Here is a 21,756-nt window from a genome sequence, read left to right as displayed (position 1 = left end):
TTTTAGATCTTTTAAAATGAGTTTGGTTAATTTTCTTCAACCTTGATTTTTGGGCGTATTGTTTACACGTGTCCCAACTTGCACCTGATTGGATTCATCCAAATTAGTTTGAAAACGGAGCAATGTTGAATTAATATCTGCATTCTTACATAGCAAGATAGTAAGTGGGGTATCTTTCATTTTTTATCCTCAATAGGTTGGCTTAAAATGACCAGGAAATTTCAGTCCTGACAGTTGTTACTCATAATATTTTACAATATTTGGCAAAGAATAACCAAATTAAAATTTGGCCGAAATCTTAATCATTTTTAGACATACCAAAATGTCTGAAGCATTACGAGCTCGTAAAAAAAATTATAAACATAAAGTATAGAAACGCTTAAATGGACACAATCACTATGTGGATCACCCTTTGTCAATTTAATTATAGTGAACTTAAACTTGTTTGGTGACACGCACTACTGTACATTTGCAACCCAGAATCAGACAGGACAAAAGCACAGTACGCATGAATTGTGTCTTTGGTAAAATTACAAACATGACAAATAAAAGAAGAAAAGAACAATATTTGGCAAAAATTCAGTATAAATTCCACACTGCCAACGGTGCGTAGTTGGCAGAGTATAAGCAGTCTTACTCGGCACATAAAATTGAAGTAATATTCGTTTTTAAGGAAATGAATTTAATTTGACAAAAGTGGTCTGCAATCGCTCAGAATATTGTCCAGTGAGGCGCCGAAAACAAATTATCACTATTCAGTTTGAAATGAAGGTGGTGTTGTATCTTTGAAAAGAAATCGAAAACCACACGTTTACGGTGTAGTTCAGCAAGTTGGTAAGTCATATGCCATGCTTGATTAATTATCGCCTTTGTTCATTTTTTTGCTATTGTTAGGATTGTCTGTTTTTGTTGTTATTAAGTTATGCATGCGTTCCCTGCAGGGTCAAAATGAAATCGTTTTATATTATCATGATTATTGAGAAAAAATGGGCCTAATTATTATTAAATATGTTACCGAAAAAGAACAAGTCCTGATTATTAACTAATGTACATACATTGACATTCACATTTGCGAAATCTGAAGTGTACGAGTAGATAATGGTCATGTGATGCGTATAAATTATAATCTTATAGTGTTTAATCATCGAGATAAAATATTTTTATCTCAATGGTTTAATACATGCAGATATGCATATTGTATTAATTTTGTAAAATAATTGTAATATAATCACCCTTCTAAGTATAAAGTGTTTGGTGGGGGATGTGCACATTCACGTTTGTTGTGTAGTCATGGTGATATTACAATGATGTTTCGTCGGGGTGCGCACACGGGGGGGGGGGGGGGTTTGCATATACGTACGGTGGGTGTGATGGACTGATGGTGTAGCCAGAACAGATCAGATGTGCGCCTAATCTAAAACTTTTTGTGAAATGTTGGGCAAATACATTTTCTTGAAGATTGTTTAGATAATTTATGTTTGGTAGACAACAATAATGTCAAACCATACTGATTTTTTGATCAGTTTTGTATGTCATATATAAAACATACATGTAGCCTACATGTACCAAATGTCACCCGTCTCGCACGGCTCATTTATTTCCCAACAATTAAATGAAACTGTGCCATATATGAAATTTAACCAAATAGGAAGGCCATACAGACAGAACTGCGGCAAATATTTGGTGCTGAGGTCAATGGCTTTTTATGAAGCCATAAAGAGAGAAAAATAGCAATCAAAGATATTGTGTGCTTGCCATGTCATTGTGTATCGGCCTTTGGGCGTAACAGGGAATATATATGTTTAATGCTGCTTGCCAGCCTTAAACGCATGGTGATGCGCTCAGTGAATATATAATTTATAACATGTTGTATTTAATATTTTTAACAATGAGTGACACAGGGAAGATAGAGCGTTGGAGACAAATCTACTGACTGGCTGCCATATTGACATTGGACTTGATTGTGAATACTATACATGCATGAAAAACTACACATTTTTTGTAATTTTTAATCATAATTATATAGGCTGTTAAGGGTGTAGTACTGTGTTGCTGTATAGCGTCGAGGAAACCAAGACAACGGTATTGCGCCTGCTGCTGTATAGGCCCTATACGTATTTAGGTAGGTTTATATTTATATTTAAATGTGAATAAAAATATCTTTTCATGTAAATTTATATATATTATGCCATTTTATAAATATATTGCTTTTTTGGAGGATGACTTATTATATTGAATGCATGTGACGTGATTAGTAGGTAGTACTAATCGAATACACGTATAAATGTGTAAGCTTATTTATATACATACATGTAGTGCTATACAATCAGGGTGTGTGGTGCCGGTGGTGGTGGGGTGGGGTGTGGGGGTGAGCAAGGGTGGGGTCGGGGGGGGGGATGAATTTGTTGGCGATTTTGACAAATTGCAAAACTGATTTTTCGGCACCGAGACCCGCACCGAGATTGTGGGCGAGATCCGAATCAATGCGAACCGTATCTTTCAAGTGGTTCTCTACTATGGGAATCTTGAGTGGATATACGCCTAGGCTATTGAGGCCTACACCCGATTCCATAATAATAGCCTACAGCACTTGTAATTGTTTTGGTATTAAAATAATAATATTATCTTGTTTTGCCAAATGAAACTTATCTAAATCCTAAATTTAATATTTGGCCAATTTTTGGAAATAAGAGCCAAAAACATGCGTTGTAGGGTGTTTTTCGTACGCTTTGACAATCAAGCCCAAAGACTTGAACTAAGACTCATCAATGTTTTTAAATTTTGCATTTTAGGGAAACACATTTTTTACTATCTATAGCCTGCCTATACTCCAAATATTGAATGCCTTTAATATATAGACTTGTGCCAAGTCTTTGTATTCTTTGACTGAATTTGTAAAGAAATCATGCAAAATTGCATGTTTTTGTCCAAAACGATTAAAATTCGACTTTTATTGCCAGTTAGAACAATTATCCACGCTTCGTTTGGCAAAACAAGATAATAAAATTAATGCTGTATTTTTCTGGGAGGCCCCATTGGTGTTTAATTGGAGGGGTGGGGTGTGTCAGTTGGGGTATATGGACAGTGGGGGTGTGTGTGTATCGGATGGACTTAGGGGTGTGCGACGGGGTATATAATATGGTGTATGTGAGGGTGGGATGTATGTACGATGGCCCTGGGGTGTAAGCGTAGTGTTCCGATCACATTAAGAGCTGATATAGCAACGTTTGCACAGTATTTTTGTGGGACGTTAGAGCACATCATATCAAATAGCATTCTGAATATGAGGAATGTCCTTCTGATTAATAAAAAATATATAATAGGCCTATATATAATAAGATAATGATGATGATAATAGTAAAATAATAAAAATAACAACACTAATAATAACACTAATCATAATAATAATAATAATGATAATAATAATAATAATAATAATAATAATAATAATAATAATAATAATCATCAAATAATAATAATAATAATTAATGCTAAATTAGAGTTAGATAATAATTAGAGCTGCTGTCGGTCAAGAGTCACGAATGTCGCGTGTTCTCTTCTGAAGAGGGCACACCACCATTACGCTTCCCATTGAAATACGTGCAAAAAAGCCTTTCGGAAATCTCTTCTAATTATTTCCCTGCAATAGATAGAGCAATGAAACTGGGCATGGTTATGGGATGATCCTTAAGCTTTAATATATTTTCTTTTGCACATAGATCGCCAATGTCAGTTTTTGCAAATTGGACATTTTACCCCATCCCGTGATTTCAAAGCTGTTGAAAGCTCAATTCTTGGGATTTGACATCGATACATGAAATGCACGATTAGTCCGCCAGAACACATTTAAAATCATTTTTTCTGCACGTAATTTCATCAAAACCGTTTCAGCTTTAGAATGTCATCAAACAAACGTATCTCAGACACATATTTGCTGAAAAATGTAACAAAAGCTCAATTTCTACGTTTTATGAGGACTATTTTGCGGGTTACACTTTTGGCCGCGGAATCTTATGGTGGTGTGCTCCCTGAATTGAATGACCTCTGTATGACCTTTGACCTCAGCCATTATGAATGATTACTCTCAATCAGGTGCTTTTTCTGACCCATTATAGGCCTAATAGCAAAGAGGGTAATTTGACCCGGTGACCTCTACTTGACCTTTTACTCCAACAACCCCTGTTGACCTTTGGCTTCGACCACTACAAACAACATACTTTTAAACCACTGGCTCTTATTTATCTAGAGTTTGCGCCGCCCACATTCGTTAATTTCGTCTGTCTTAAGATTTTAATTCAAACTGTCCTTTACTCTGTTATGTTTAATATATTCAGTTTTCACTTGTAACATTAAATTGATCCCCGATGTTTTTGTTTTGGTTCACGATGCGTAACTCTATTTCTTACTTTAAGATTTTAGATACTCTGGTTCAAAACTTATTTTTTCAAGATGGCGCCGGCGGCCACCATCTTGGATTTCTGAGTAAAAATGAGGTCGTAATGTCAAAGTAATGTCAAATTTGAAATCCTTGATGTGGTCGACTTATCCAAAAAAAAGTGTCTTACACGATTTTGGGTCCTCTGGTTCAAAACTAAATTTTTCAAGATGGTGGCGGCCACCATCTTGGATTTCTGGGTGAAAATGATGCCGTAATGTCAAACTAATGTCAGAATCGGAATCCTTGTACTCGACATATCCGAAAAAGTGTCTTTGTGCATGATTATAGGTGCTCTGGTTCAAAACTTAAATTTTCAAAATGGTGGCGGCGACCATTTTGGATTTTGGCCTCTAGCGAAAAATGCCGGGATTTTCGCGAGGGATATGGGGGCTATTTTTTTCTAAATGGTCCATAGAAGTCGAATCAATCGTCAAACCTTACTAGCCAGAGAGTGGTCACCAAATTGAAGATTTGACCATAACTATTATCATTTATATTTTCCCAAATGCTGCGGCGTAATCATCGTAAAGGACAAGTTGTTGTTTCGAAACATATTTTACACGATTGGTCCCCGGGATTGGTCACAAGGTAATATGCCTAAACAGGATGTATACCAACTTTACCAAACGGCTCGTCAGAACAACAGTCTCATATTTTGTGATGTGACTTTTTTCTGCTATAATATATATAGCTACATAAAATACAACTGTGAAAGGGCATATGATTTGATTTTTGTTGCCTAATTTGTTGAACCTGGCTACAGCTCGATGAAAGTGCATGCACATCTGAAATTCTAGTTACATACATTGCACACAGGTGCCTGCAATTTCATAGAATTACAATCTCTAAAAAATGTTAATGTCAAAAATATTAATCAGAAAAGGAAATGTTTGGATTTCTTTAGAACTTGGATAAGTTTTCATTAAACTGCAATTGCATTTAACTGAATTGTCATTTTTTACCCAGCTGCAGCTCGATGAAAGTACATGTACATGTACATAGTAATGAGTTGGTTTACTGATATCAAGTTATAGTACTAGTAGGGCTAATTAGGCCTATACTTAAAAATATTAATCAACGAACTCTTCAAAGCCTAATAAAATGCACACATGTGCCTACAATTTCATAATAATTATGTCTCACAGTAGCGTAAATATTCTGAAAAGTGAGATGAATTAATATCCGCAACTTTAAGGGATCGGATTGCAACGTTTGCACAGTATTTTTTGTGGGACATGAGTGCACATCAGACATATCGAATTGCATTCTGAATATCCTTCTGATATCAAGTAATTTTGATTTTTTTGAAATTGGCGATATAAAACACTTTTTATGGCAAATTATCAAAGCTTTTTTCATATATTTAACAGTCCTCGAAGTAAAATTTATAAATCTACTGATATGTACTTTTAAATTGTATGTAGCTGGGAGGAAAAGCCGACGATCATTTAAAAGTTTTGACCTTTCGTATTGAGGATACATATTTTTTCCCCAAAAGACCTACATTTTTAAGGTCTTTTTAGGAAAAAATGTATAATTATCTTTAATACGTAAAGTCAAAATTTTCAAATGATCGTCGGCTTTCCCTCCCAGCTACATATGCTTTAAGTAAATATCATTAGATTTATAAACTTTACTGCGAGGACTGTTAAATATAAAATATATTATTTGATATCAGGACATTCTTCGTATTCAGAATGCAATTCTAAATGTCTGATGTGCTCTCAGACCCCATAAAAATACCGTGCAAAGTTAAGGGGTGGGTATGAACCTTTGGACAGTATTTATTGTGGGACACTAGAGCACATCAGACATATCGAATTGCATTCTGAATACGAAGAATGTCCTTCTGATATCAAATAATTTTCAATTTTTGAAATTCGCAATGTAATACACATTTTATGGCAAATGATTAAAATTGATATTTTTGATATTTAACAGTACTCGAAGTAAACTTTATAAATCTGATAATATGTACTTAAAGTGTATGTAGGTGGGATGAAAAGCCGACGATCAATTGAAAATTTGACCTTTCGTATTGAAGATATGGATTTTTTTCCCAAAACACCAAAAAATTTGGTCTTTTGGGGAAAAATCCATATCTTCAATATGAAAGGTCAAAATTTCAATTGATCGTCGGCTTTTCCTCCCAGCTACATACACTTTAAGAATATATCATTAGATTTATACAATTTACGTCGAGAACTGTTATATATCAAAAATGTGAAAAATATCAAGTTTTGATAATTTGTCATAAAATTTGTATTATATCTTGAATTTCAAAAATGAAAATTATTTGATATCAGAAAGACATTTTTCGTATTCAGAATGCAATTCGATATGTCTGATGTGCTCTCATGTCCCACAAAATACTGTCGAAACGCTCAAAACGCTCATTCCAGATCCCTTAAGTGGATATTTACCTGCTAATATTTTCGGTGTGATAAAATGACATGAATCATTTACTAGTTTTTAATGTTTATAATAGGCCCTATATACAAATGTAATATATTGGTCTGAAAGTTTTCATTAACAGATGAAAATCAAATCAAATATGGCTATATGAAAATAATGCATAAAACACATTTCGCATTCAGATTTCATTTGAAGGAAACAATCTTGTTTTTGTTTTTGTATATATAGCCCTATGTATTTTGGTGTATTGTTAATATTATTTTTATAGCAATATTTCGCACGAAATACGAATTTTTCTTTTAATTTTGTACAATGCAACATGTCCAATGATTTGATGCATCAAGATTTGGTGCAACATTTTGCGTACATGTATAATTTTTATTAAAATCAAGTTTGCACATCAAGAAAATGCGATCTAAAATTCAAATATAATTGTATAAAGTAATCAGTAAATGACAAGCTCAAATGACTATATAAAACGTGTTTTTCAATTTTGTACAATACAACATGTTCATTGATTTCGTGCAAAATTTTACGTAGTATAATTTATTAAAATCATTTTTGAACATCAAGAAAATGCTATCTAAAATTCAAATAGGCCCCTAATTACATATACTCAAATGACTATATAAAACATTTTTCTTTCAATTTTGTATAAATATAATTTTGTACAAGCAATAAAATAATCCAATGATTTGGTGCCAACTTTATAATTTATTAAAATAATTTGCACATCAAGTAAATGCTATCTAAAATTCAAATAAATTATAATTGCATAGAGTAATCGCGGGAGTAATCATAGGTCACTGAATTGCTCAGAACGTTTTTCCTATTGTACAATCCAATGATTTGGTGCAAACTTTTACGTACGATATAACTTATTGAAATCATTTTTGCACATAAAGAGAATGCTGTTTAAAATTCATATATAATTGCTTATAGTAATCATAAGTCAATGAAATGGAACAAATCATTATTAAAGTAGATGTGTGAATGAAAAATTAGGACAAAATATAAGTTCAAAATAGTTCAGCAATCTTTCAATTATGCAAAACCTTTATTCATTCAATCATGCACTTTAAGTGATCGAAAAGCGATAATTTGGTGTTCCGGTTATGGACTGAAAACAACTTTATCATAACATATTTCAACTCAAAAGCGTTAGTCACGCTTTGGCAAAACTTTACCTGGTTATTATCAGCATTTAGTTGAGTGTAAGAAATAGTCACAATTCTATAAGGCTGTTCCATTTAAAATCCACACTACCCCTGTGGAAGATTTAGCTAAAGTCGTCCACAGAGGGAGTATAAGTTTTGAATAGAAGAGGCAATTGAGCGGGCAATTGAGTAACTTCCATTTGAAATACTCAATCCAGTTGTGGAATACAGGGGAGTATGGGTTTCAAAATGATTAGCTGAACCAATTATATTTGAAAAACATTAATCCACCTGTGGAAGATATTTCCAAAATCTTCCACAGGGGTAGTGTGGATTTCAACTAGAATAGCCTATATCAACAAATATGGGTATTGTTGCTGGTTGAGTTCGAGTAAGTTGAGGTCAGTTTTAAAGTTGAGTAAAATTGGAGGTTATACTGAGGTGAATTTTACATAGTTTTTGTATTATTGTTCATATTCGCATTGTACTCTATATAAATGAAAAGTCAATACTATTCACTATGTTTAACCTACTTACATATGAAACCACATACCTGAAAATAATTTTTGAAATAATTTATGGTGTACAGCAATCACTCAAAACACAGAAAAGATTGAATGCATGCAAGCATTCATTATACACACAGTTGGATGTATGTCACGCTCAGTCGCTTTTCCAAACAAAAATACAGAATTATGTTATTTTCCTGTAGAAGAGAATTGGGTTAAATTTAAACTCCAGTCGCCGAGCGACGAGTGGTTCATTTTAAACCAATCATATTGATGTTTCTTTTCAAAGCTGAAAGAAACGATCCGTCTGATTGGTCAGACCTCAGTTCTTCATCGTCAGCAAAGAAGTATATAATTTGAGCTCTATTTTAGCATCCATTTGTTGTTTTGATAGTTCATACGTGACATTTTACATTTTTGTGCTGGCTTATTTTCAAAGGAGCTGTTGAAGAAGAAGTAGGCCTGCATCAGAATTCAAAATGACTATGAGCGGACGAATTGGATGTTTGACTGCGCAACAGAAGGATACTTTAGATAAGGTTGGTTGACATTATTTTCTTTCAAAACTTTTTTAACCTTATCCAAGTTATTCGTGTCATGTGTAGGATGCTTCTCGAATAGTTTTTTTTTAAACTTTGAGCAAACCTCTGAGATATTGTTATATTAAATTATTATAATAAATACATAGCAGGCTATTTATACTGTACAGAGTTAATTGCATGGGCGTAACTAAGGTTGGTGGCGCCAAGGATATGAAAAGGCACCTCTTCTCGAAGGGAGACGATGGGAACAGCAGACCTGCTCCAATTGACTCTTCCTGTACAAATTGTGCGCACATTTCTAATTTGGTCATAAGCAAAGTGAATTTGGGCTTTAAACGATCTCTCATAATAGCTCATAATCTGCAAGAGAAGCAAACGAAAATTTCGACTTCCACCGTTTGGTTTGATGAGGCGCTGAATCGATGGATTTATGTATGACCAGATGACTATAATAATCTTTCGATTAGGCGAGCATCCAACATGACGAGCAGTGAACGTGCCCTATTGCCACTCCCCAGTCCACCCTACCCCACTCACCCCTGCATGGTTAAACATTGCCGTAAACACTTCAATACGATATAGAATACTGTATAGATAATTTAAACAAATTCGCTCCGAAAGTTCTACAACTAGAGCAAATATTATATAGGCCTACAGTGGCGTAACCAGACTTGACCGGGGGGGGCAAGATTTAAAAATTTCCCAATTTCGATCCAAAGTTGTAGTATTTATGTGCGAACGACTTGCCGCGAAGCTTATACGGTGGGGTCCAGGGGTCCGCCTTAGGGGCCCTGACGGGGTCCCGGCCGCGGTGGGGGTACATCGGGCGGAGCCCCTGGAAGCGTCTGGTTTTTGGCATATTAGAAGCTAAAAAATCAGTGTTTCAGAGTACAAATTTCACAATGAAAGTTGTATAGATTTGTTTGCCAATAGTTTAATTTGGTTGTTAAATTTTGTTAATTAATGTATAAAAAAATTGTTGGATACTGAAACACAGAGCATTGTGTTTTTCTTGTTTTGTTTTGTTTTTCTTTTTCTTTTTTTTTGTTGCTGCAAGTGATACAAAAAGTAAAATTTTTACTTGCTCTTTGCTTGCTCTCTAGCTTTCTTTATATTCCTCCTTTTGTTCTCGCTCTTCCCCTCCATCTCTCCTCTCTTTCTCTTTGATCACAATGTCTGTCTTCCTAGAATGTTAGAAATGGTTTTATTTATAGTGATTTTCCTTTTCTGTCATGCAGTTCAAAGTCAATCTAAAAGACGTGTTGCAAGCCAAACATGACGATTCTATGTTGCTGAGATTTCTTAGAGGTGAGGTATTTTTATGTATGTCAATAATCAATCATGACTAAGGCATAACAGTTAATACAAACAGGGATGAGAAATGCAACATTGGTATTGAAGCTTCCACAATTTATGTCATCCTAACAGGGTTTTTTTTTTATCGATTATTATAGTATTGAAAAAAACGTGGTTTGAAAAATCCCTTATTGTATACACTGCAAAAACGGTGTTTGGAAATCGAGGACAGATTGGTGTTTTAATGTCTAGCACTTAAACACTTTAATGTTTAGATGCTAAACACAATTCATAGATGTTTAAGATCTAAATATTACCGTAAAGTGTTAAATGCTAGACATTTAACTTTCTGTCCTCGTTTTCTAAACACTGTTTTTGCAGTGTAGCGTTTAAGAGAAAATGTCAAAGTCATAACCGGTTTTCATTGGCTGCGGACCGAACGTGGTTTTGTTATCTTGAAAATCGGCAAAAAAGTAACACGCTCATGTCATTGAAAACGTGTGGATCACCGGCACCAAGAGATGATATGATTTTTAGAGAAAAGTGACAAGGCCTGCTTTGACATTTGAATCAAATACTGTGCCAAATAACAGATCGAAACTAACATCACTTTATAAATCCCATTTAAAAGTTGACACATCTTAACGAGTCGTTTCATTTTTCCAATACAGCTCGAAAATTTGATCTAAAGAAATCGGAGGACATGTTTAGGAAGGTAATTATTTCAGCTATTTATATTCTGGACCGGGATTCTGGATCTTTCTCTTTGAGAACATACTCTCGATGCGCAACTCGAATGTACAATTATAATAAATCTTACATGTAATTGTAATATAAATTCATATCACTCTTCTAAAAAAAAATGTACAAAATATCGCGATTATTACCATAATTTTTGATATTTTACATGAATGACATTTATTGTTTGTCATATCATTCTTCTAATATGAATGCAACAATGCAATATTATTTTTAACACTAAAGAAGTTTTTAAAGTTATCATAAAAGTTTTAAGTATTTATTGAAAACTAATTTTTTTAATGCTCTCTCTCCTCTCTCAAGCATCTCAAATGGAGGGAACGGAACAAAGTAGATACCATCATGCAAGACCACAAACAACCAGAGGTATTTCATTATTTTTTATGTATTCATTCTTTCTTTCGTTCATTTATTCGTTCGTTCATCCGTTCGTTCATTCATTCATTTTGTTTATTTGTTGGTAGTTTGTTTGCAAACTTTTTGCTTGTTCGTTCGCTCGCCCGCGCATTCATTTTAATACCGTAATACAACTATTTATTTTTTTAATTTAATTTTTTTAATTTATTTATTTATTTATTTATTTATTTATTTATTTATTTATTTATTTATTTATTTATTTATTTATTTATTTATTTAGGCCCTATTTATTTATTTATTTATTTTTTTACTTCTTTATTTATTTATTTTTTTATTTTTTATTTATTGATTTTTTTATTTTATTTAAATAATACTTCGGTCATTAATTCCTGTTGTGTATTGCAATGGTATCTATATAGGTTCTGGAAAAGTACTATGGCGGTGGTTTCGTGGGCGTGGACAAAGAAGGTTGCCCTGTCAGGATTGAACCGTTTGGTGGAAGAGACATCAAAGGTATGCCTAAGTTATATTTGCGTTGGGTGACTCAAAGGAAACTGAATTATTAAAATATCTCACAACGAAAGTTGAACACGAACACATGTTTGTTTTCACATTATTTAGAAGTTGGTAAAATCTTGTTAAAAATCATATCAACTTATTGCTCTCATTATAAGGATTCAGAAAAAGTATAGTTTGATCTGTCTTCAACATATAGTTCTTGAGTAAAGGCAAAAAGGACAAATTTTGCGGTCTACATGTGTCCACAATTGAAAAATGCTCCAATTTTCATCCAATCGGTCTGAAATTGTTCTTTTGGCAAAAATGAATTACAATGAAAACAGTTGTTTTGGATGTTTTGTTACACAGGCAACATCATAAAATATGTCAAGGTTAACAGGGCTCAATGGATTTTGATAAGGTAACAAACCACCTGAGATATAAAAATGGCAAACTATTCTTTGTTTAAAATATTCTTGCAAGTGGAGCAATCTGAGACTTTTTTTTTAATCAAAGAATTTGTCAATTTTTGGTCCCCTGTGGAATCCCAAATTTTGATATGCATATCAATTTGTAAGCGCTCTTTAGCAAAGCCATTTTCATTCAATTTACAACCGTATGACAAAACAGGCGAAAATAGTAACTTTTTGCACAAGATTGGCAATTCTAATGACGCTAGTATATGGACAATATATATATAAGTGTGCTCTTTCATTTATTGACATAAAATTTGAAAACATATTGTAAGGAACACTTGAGGTTCTGACTTTTTAAATCTACATTTTGGTCAAAAATCGTGCTTGGATAGGTCGTTTTCAACAGATTTACCACATTTGCCTTGCTATAAACATTGAATTGCCTTATTTGTTGACTTAATGAAAAAAAGGGTTTTTAGGGAGAAGTGTTAGCTTTATTTCGATATAAATTTTTTTGATTGGATGAAGGGAACACTTGAGGTTTTGAGAAAAACAAATCACAGAGGCCTATTCTCCAGCTAGAATCTCACACAGCTCTTTAATGCTATGTACTCAACCGTGTAGTGTAATGAAAGGCTGTGTAGAGACAATTCACTGCTAGCTTGGACGAAATTATGTGCTCAGGTGTATCGAGGTGTAACTGTGCATAGACGGTTTATAAGAGAATCGTTTTTGTAGCCAAACCTATTATGTGACCTAAATAACTCAAGAACTGTACGGCCTACATCGGAGATAGGTCAAACCATTCTTTTTCTAAATCCTTATGACGAGAGGAATACATTGGTATGGCTTTTAACAAGAGTTGACCAACTCTGAAATTCCACCACCACCACCACTACCACCACCCCGCACAAGCGGCCATTTTGGATTTATGCAAATTAGGCACTGTTCCATTACTTGGATTTCCGGGGACCTATATGTTTTGGGTGAGCTTTTGGGAGATGGACGCATGTGAAACGGATTCTGTTGCAATAGTGGTGGGTGATTTCGTATTTTGACTGAGAGTAGATCCAGGGCGCTGCATCCTGTAAATGTCAGGCATATAGAGAGAATACGCACACAAACCCCCTCACACAAATTAATCAAAATAAATCATTGCAGAGATGCATATATGTGCTCGATTTTGCTTTCACATTATCATAATTGTATGCTATATGGAAATAAAACACATCTGTTGCGTTTTATCATCACGATTATCATAATTGAATAACCTGGTACACCTCTATATTTTCACGTCTCGCTATAGATGCTGGTACCAAAAAGCTGAATAATTAATAGATCCGCTGATAATAAAACCCGAGAATAAAACCACGTTATAACATAATAAAACATGTAAAAATGTTAGGGGAATTTCCCGATTTACATCTTTTCGCTGGTTCGAAAAAGTTGAATAATTCATTGATAGATTATCAGCTGGATAATAAAAACCAGTCTAGACGTCAGTATAATTTGCATAATAGACATAATAGACATGCAATAGACCTTTTTCCCTCTTTCCCATCATGCACTATTCCAGGGGGGGTATTTGTGTCGCAAAATACATCATCTCCCCGGGAGTACAGAGTTATGTTCATTACATTCTGAATACGGACATTTCGGCTGGTGCCTTCATCACAAAAAAAGGAATCACCGATAATCATGATAATGGCGCACGATCACTAATACCTTTCGGGCAAAAACAACATTTCTATGCCTTATTGACATGGTGTCGTCGCGAAAAAAGTTTCCTGTTATTGAAAACTAACTTTGTATACATTTTATAGACCTACAGGTGAAAAACGTAATCAAAATCTCTTACACAGATGTTCTGCATCGCTCCGTAACTGCATCACTCGTGTATTCAATAATTGCATAATTAGTAACATCGATGGCCTTTACGATAATCCGCATATATGGAATCAATATGCCCATATTAAGACAAAATAATTGCAAAGACCGTCGGATGCACATGATCTATGACGTTGATGAACTACGTCATACCCCCCTGGAATAGTGCATTGTGGGATAGAGGGAAAAGGTCAATAACCAGATGTCATACGTCATGAAGAATTACATTTTTCCCGCGGGAAAAAACAAAACAATTTCGAGTCTCCGCGGAGTAACTGAATTATCTGTTATGACACGGCCACATCGGGTTAGGTGACTTGGCCATCCATATCATTATTAGTAGGCTCTCCAGAAAAAGTTTTCGCGGAGTCCAATAAAATTAGAGCAGTGATGAATTAAACCAATCAAAACAGGCGCTGAAACTTTTAAATTCATAAAACTCGTGGGGCACCACGGAATAATTCGTAATATCTCCGAGGAGAAATGTCTATAGGAGCGGTGAAGCCAGGAAATAGCTCTTATTATCAAGGTTTTTAACATTAGTCTTATATAGATTTTAACTGATATATTTCAAAACAAATGAAAATATATTACGCCTACGATGAAGGCCTATTAATTTGGTATCAAAATTGTTATTTCAGGCTTACTACATTCAGTAAAGGGGAGCGACCTAATGAGAAATAATATATGGATTTTGGAGACTTTCGTGAAAAGAATACAGGACGAAGCAAGAAAGGTAACACAAATAAGCCTACACATGAATTGTTTTTCTTTCCTTCTTTCGCTCTCTCTGTCTTTCTCTTCTCCGTTCTGCTTTAAAAAAAAATATACGGCAAAACATAAAGGTCATTATTTATATTATTGATTGATTAATATTTGATTTATTTATTGATTAGTTCATTAACTGATCGATTGATCGGTTGATTGATTAATGAATTGATTGATTTGTTTATTGATTAATCAAATGATTGATTGACCGAATGCTTTGATTTGTTTCGATTTCATTGATTGATTTAATTATTTATTGATGATTGATTGATTGATTTGATTATTGGTTGCAAAGATTATGGTATCCAGAAAATTATATTCAAAAATTGTTTTCACCTTCCTGCACCTCACTTTTACAGAGCGGTCGACCCATAGAGCAGTTTACTTCTATAAGTGATATGGAAGGTCTAGATACAGACTATATGTGGAGACCCGGATTAGAATTCAATAAACAGGTAAAGTCTTGCTTCGTTTGTTTCGCCGCGTCCAGACGGTAATTCGAAGTTTCGGACAGAGTCTGACCATGTGGACACCCCAAGAAAATCCGAGGTGTCGAAACACACACAAAATAGGGTTGTTGGTCGACACGCCGGTCGATCGATGCCCGCGTGGACACGATTTTTGGTTCACTCACACCAAATTCCGGTACCAAATTGGCTACAACATGTCCCAATAAAAAATGTCCTTCATTCAATGCCAACCTGCTACGTAATACAAAAAGTTTGATGAAACACATCTCATATTGTTATTTTTAATCTATACGATATGACCAAAATTGGAAGCTTTTTGAAATATATACCCATGCAACATGATTAGCCATTTCATCTGGCCTAATCTTTACCAAGCACTATAATTATGTTCAATGTGCCATATATATAAATTTCTTCTCATTTCATAAACTTTATAAATGCATATTTTTTTCATAGATAACATTAATGTGTGAGCAGAATTACCCAGAGATTCTTAAGCGTGTAATTATGATCAACGTCAAACCGATCTTCTATACATTATATAATTTAACCAAACACTTTGTCAACGAAGAAACTAGATCGAAGTTCATCGTGCTGGGATGTAAGTACTATTATACTTGTCATGTAATGAAATATACCGTAAAACCTCGTCTACAATCATATAGAGTGATTTTGATGAAGGCTATATTAAAACGAAGCAGCCATAAATATCCCAATGCAACAGGTTTGTCTTACACAATAGTACTTATTTGTATAATGCTTGTATCGGTAATTTATTTGCTAAAACTCCATAATGTTCTAATTCTGTCGATGGATGGCGCCTGGATTAATTTAGATTTCATCAAAAGCATTAGCTATGCTTGTAGACGAGGTTTGATGGTAACTTAGATGGTCTCGGATTTAGCATAGAGAATTGCTACTGTAGCCTTAGAACATGATTAGATCAGAACCGTTCTGGGCACCGCTGTACCTAAAACGAACGCATATTTAGGCCTATATAATTATGTCACTATTAGAGTGTGTTACAAACAATAAATAAAAATAATTAAGCTATACATAATGAGTTCTCGATAGAGGTTATCCACTTTACTCATGCGCGACTTACAAAAGGCTCTGGTTCCCGTAGTATTCCTCATTCAAACCAATTCAATGCACGACCTCGGAGTTACCTGCATTACTTTGGTGGGCTATTTTGAAACATTGATGGTTGCACATGCATGTACTTTGAAGTCCTAAACAAGGTATAGCAGTCGCTGATAGGATATGCAGCTTATAGAACACGGATAACCTCTATTGGTTATAACTCCTCTTCAGAGACGAAATGGGGAGTAAGGACCCTCCACTCTCCCCAATGAGCTGGTGTTTGTGGGATAAGCTTTTACGAGTTCGCCGTCGGACAAGTTTAGAACTGTCGCTTTCGTTAGTAGTAGCTCTGACTATTTCAGGACAAAGTACCTAAGTATGAGACATGTATGCCGTCCTTGCCTACTGATGGCTCTGAAAAGAGCCGTTCACCGAAGACTGACCCTTGTGAACAGTGAACATGCATACCTCACCTATCTGGTGATGTCTATGTCAAATATCCTTATTTTCCCCTGCAACATGGTGTTCCGCTGCCCCTCTATTACGCCATCGCACTTATTTAAAGTTTTATAATCATGTATTTTGATCTCATTTGTTCGGGATTTAATTTACAGAGGTTGCCAATTAATTTCAGACATCCCCCAGTCAATATCCCAGCAAATTTCCACCGTCGGGAATTGAACCCAGAACCTTATTTTTTGCACCAAGCCTCAAAATAAGCGGATCTGGATTTGGAAAAAGCAGCTCCTGGTCCTGTGATTATCTAATGAACCAGGAGCCATTTTTAAAAAGCTAAGAGTCATTTAAATTTCAATTGTACACATTTAATACAAAACCTGCTTTAACTACCGGGCTCTAATTTAAAAAAAATGCAGAGCCTGGTTCATTTGATTTTGGTGTGAACCAGGAGCCAAAATGTTATGACCATTGGGTAAATGGTTCCAGGTGCCTGCTTATTTTGAAGCTTGTAATGCGCCAAAGGCAAGAACTCTAACCATTAGGCCACAGCCTCCATAAATGTATCATGATCATTTGTGTCGTTTGTCTCGTTTACAGCAAATTGGAGAGAAGACATCTTGCAATATGTTGATGCTGACCAGTTACCTGTACACTATGGTGGAACCATGACGGATTCAGATGGTAATCACAAGTGCCTAAGCTTGGTAAGAAATTAACACGAAACACAATAATAACACCAGTTACGAAAAAGAAAATAACTCATTAACCTAGCACCCATTCCCGGGGGCTGGAAGAAAGAAGAGATACTTATTGTGTTTTCAACTGATTGAGTGCCTCAGGTAGAGGAAATAAAACAAACAAATAAACAAACTCTTTTTTTCAATCCGACGTCGTAACAATGGTAACCGTTGAAACCTTATTGTTTTCTATAGGCTCCAATCGTGAAAGCACCTATACTCATTTTGTGTACTTTTCTTTACTTTTTTTCTTATATAGGTGACTCCAGTAGGAAAGATTCCCAATTCCTACTACCTTAAAGGGAGACAAGTGATAAGCAAAAACATGGAATCTCGCGAAATCAAGAGAGGATCGGCGTTAGAGTTGCAATATGTAATTTCCAGACCTGGAAGCCTGATTAGGTACTTGTATGTATAATCTTGTTCATCATGGTGTGCGAAAAGGGAAGGGTTGGGGGAGGGGGCACGTCACTACTTTTGTCATGTTTGTCAGTCAATCGCGAGAAATGCATGCATGCAGTCGGGTGGAATGGGCTACCAATTATGACGAACGAATCGAACCGAAAATGTTTGGAGGGAATCTAGGCCCGTGCGCCCCCACCCTTTCCCAGTTTTGAAACCATCCGCAAGCCATTGAGCTATAAAATTTAATTGCTAAACCATTATGGGTGGATATAATTACACTTTCCCTTGCAAAATTTCAGTTTCAATCCAGGGAGTATAACTTGATTATAATATGGCAATATTTAGCAATCCCGACCGATAGAATACGTGTCAAATGTCTTCCACCTTGTTAATTCCTTTGAAATCAGTTCGGCAGCGTTATTTTCGAAAGAATAATCATGAACAGGCCATAAGGCAATCGACAATTCGCAGATTTCTGTTTTTACAACATTTAATTGACACAAATCACTATCATTTTTACACAGGTACGAATTCAAGACAGAGAACTATGATTTGTCATTTTCAATCAAAGCAATATGCGAAAAAGGCAAAAGGGTTGATGTCTTGAAAAAACAACGGCACAACTGTCATATGGTTCCTGAAGACGGACAGATTACATTAGAACAGCCAGGCACATGTAAGTATTACACATTGGTCCCGACACATGGATACAGTGCATGGCGTGTGTAAGGAGCAGTAGCGTAACTAACACTTTTGATAGAGTGGGCAAAGGGGAGGGGACAAGGGGAAAGTGAGAGGCAACTTTCAAGGGGTAAAAACTTGGACGATCTGATCAAAAATGGGCGAAAAAGTACAACAAAAAACCATCCAAAATCTTAAATACCAGGGTGGCTAGCATCCCGGTGGGCAAGGGGGTAAGACGTCTCACAGAAGGCAGCTGTCACCCTTTGCCCCTGGCTATGGGGGGGGGGGGGTTAAACACGGTCCCACTTTTACCCACCAGTCGGGGGAACCCGCGCATTCAATCGGAGGAATTTGACTTTTCTATCATTTCCTCCCATAAGTTCTAGTGCATGCATTGGTATAATCGGACATGTCGGAGAAATCAAGCCGTTCGTCTTGAGAAATCCTGTAAATGTTCGAATACTTTATTTAGCAGCAAATGTTTTGTTCTTTTCATTAAAACAAATCATAGGCTGCTATATAAAAATCTAACAATAATCTAATATTACATGTTCTATATTAGATATTGAATATATAAAATATGTCATGATCACATTTTCCATTTTTCTTTTAGATGTTATAAGATTCGACAACAGTGACAGTTTTCTAAGAGGGAAGAAACTGAGCTATTGGGTTGAAGTATTAGAACCGCTTCGTGATGATGAAATGCGCGAATATCGAGTAGATGGTGCATACGATGGAACAGAATTTGACTGACTAGGCCGCAAATATGCCATCGTACATCAATTGCTATGAGAAGCTGATTATTGCAGAACCATTGAAGTCTCGAAAGCAAACCTTTTAGGACATCAGCATTCGATGGACTTGGTCAACATTTCAACAGTGCCTTGTCGGATGAATCAGAATTAATTGACTTCAGTTTGTGCGATGATGAGACACATTTTTAGAGAATTGCATATATGATGCATGCTCATATGATAACTATATAAGACGTCATGATGGTGGTGACTTTTGGCGAATATATATCGTATGGTAACATGAGTTTTGCAAATACATCATTGTTCCATAAACACGCTCAAGCTGGAATGCGTTAACAGAATCCCAAATGTCTGCTGACCGCTTTGAACTGGAAATTGGGAATTTTAAGCATCAAATTACAAGAGAGATGTTTGGAATGTTGGGCATTATGCCTTATACATGCATGTTTCGGGTTCGGGATCGCACGAAAACGGATTCTGTCACCCAAACACCCTTATTTCTGTTAAAGATTTCCTTTTTTCCAAAATAGACATTATTGGAAAACGTTGGGAAAGTGTTTTATTATGTACAAATAATAATGTTAACGTTTTTTTTGCACATGCATGCCTGTAACCTTGTTAAATTAAAGGGGAATAAGCATTTTCGCTTCATGTTTATAACCAGCGCATGGGTTTATCATTTTTAAATCTTTAAATTATGCATTCAAGGCATACGAGGTGCTATTTTTTCATACCTTGAAAGTATAAGTGTATTTTAAATTCTAGAATTCGTCAATGGATTTTATTATATTAAGACCAAAATTAACTTTAAAAATATAATCAAACGTCCTAAATTATGCAGTTGTGTAAGTTCATAAATTATGGTAAATGTTTCACTGATTGTATTAACAGAAACGCACATCTTTCTAGAAATGATGTAATGCCGAATTTCTGTCGGTTTATAATTCCAGCAAAATATACGACTGAGTGGACAGAGGGGCAATATAGAGTTATTTATATAGAAATAATGCACGGTGAATGCGCCTTGCCTACGTGATGAAATCAAAACTCGACCGGCGGTTGACCGGCGGTTCCCACTGTTTGGAACAATAGCAACCGTACGGAACCGCCGGTCAACCGCCGGTCGAGTTTTGATTTCATTCCTAAGTGCCTATCATGTTGTCACTGTTACCTGATTAGAAGCTCGAACCCGCAAGCTCGTAGGTACAATGTATATTTTGTTATTACCGGCGGTTGATCGGTGGTTCCGTCCGGTTGCCACTGTTTGGAACAATAGCAGCCGGACGGAACCACGGCGCGCCGGTCAACCGCCGGTCGAGTTTTGATTTCATTCCTACGTGCCTATCAAGTTGTCACTGCTACCTGGTTAGAAGCTCGAACCCGCAAGCTCGTTGGTACAATGTATATTTTGTTATTTGGAATGACTTTTATTTCGCAGCTCAGCGCAATTACGTTCTAGCCCCAAGAGACACTCGTAAAATATACTGAATATAGGCCTATATGCGTGACCAAAAAAAAACCCGATTGAGAAGATTTTTTTGTTTTCGTGGGTTGCTTGGGGTAATTATTCAAAATAATGAAAGTCTAATATGGTCTATATGTGCTTTAAAGCTCTGTTTGTGATAATATGTGGTGTAAGGTGTAGGGTATATATACATTACTCTTTTTCGGGTATGATTTTACCATACACTCTAAATTACAAGGATTTAAAAATAAATCCATAAGGTTGCAATTAGGGACCAATCAAATATAGATTTAAAGATTTGAATTTCAAATCTTTAAGATCTGATTTTAAATTTGTAAGATTTAATTTTAAATCCAATACTCGATTGGTCCCTAATCCCTTAGGATTTATTTTAAATCCTTTGAAATTTAGAGCATAGGCCTACCTTGAAATTGGTCTATATAGTATGGGTGTTGTGACTGTCGTGGTAATAATTGTTCACGCATTTTGTGCAACTTGAGTGCTCCTTCCCGGGTTTTATAGAGCCTTAAAACGTGAAGTAAAACATTCTGCACAATATTCGTCTTCATGCATGGTGATAGGTGTTTTAAGGTCGGAATTCACAAGAGACCGAAACTATTAATCTTCAACTAAAATGGGTGAGATAGTTTTTA

At 35.4% G+C, this 21,756-nt stretch overlaps 1 protein-coding gene across 3 annotated transcripts; it reads left to right on the top strand.

Annotated features, from left to right (window-relative positions):
• Window positions 1–623: 623 nt before the first annotated feature.
• LOC140153757 (SEC14-like protein 2) lies at window positions 624–21,192 on the top strand. Of its 3 annotated transcripts, none has more exons than XM_072176607.1 (14): window positions 624–834; window positions 2,027–2,122; window positions 8,959–9,058; window positions 10,300–10,369; window positions 11,029–11,072; window positions 11,420–11,482; window positions 11,893–11,986; window positions 14,916–15,010; window positions 15,402–15,497; window positions 15,969–16,113; window positions 17,652–17,758; window positions 18,051–18,193; window positions 18,721–18,872; window positions 19,494–21,192. In XM_072176607.1, exons 3-14 carry the CDS (start codon window positions 8,999–9,001, stop codon window positions 19,634–19,636), a joined length of 1,212 nt encoding a protein of 403 aa, XP_072032708.1. In that variant the 5' UTR covers window positions 624–834; window positions 2,027–2,122; window positions 8,959–8,998; the 3' UTR covers window positions 19,637–21,192. The 3 variants fall into 3 exon arrangements, with proteins under 3 accessions (XP_072032708.1, XP_072032710.1, XP_072032709.1); XM_072176609.1 differs by having other exon boundaries at window positions 2,027–2,126; window positions 8,962–9,058; XM_072176608.1 differs by lacking the exon at window positions 624–834 and having other exon boundaries at window positions 1,660–2,126; window positions 8,962–9,058.
• Window positions 21,193–21,756: the final 564 nt, after the last annotated feature.

The sequence above is a fragment of the Amphiura filiformis genome, chromosome 5, assembly GCF_039555335.1.
Source record: "Amphiura filiformis chromosome 5, Afil_fr2py, whole genome shotgun sequence".
Lineage (NCBI taxonomy): Eukaryota > Metazoa > Echinodermata > Ophiuroidea > Amphilepidida > Amphiuridae > Amphiura > Amphiura filiformis.
The sequence above is the reverse complement of the archived record's forward strand: the minus strand, read 5'-3'. Positions and strand labels throughout refer to the sequence as shown.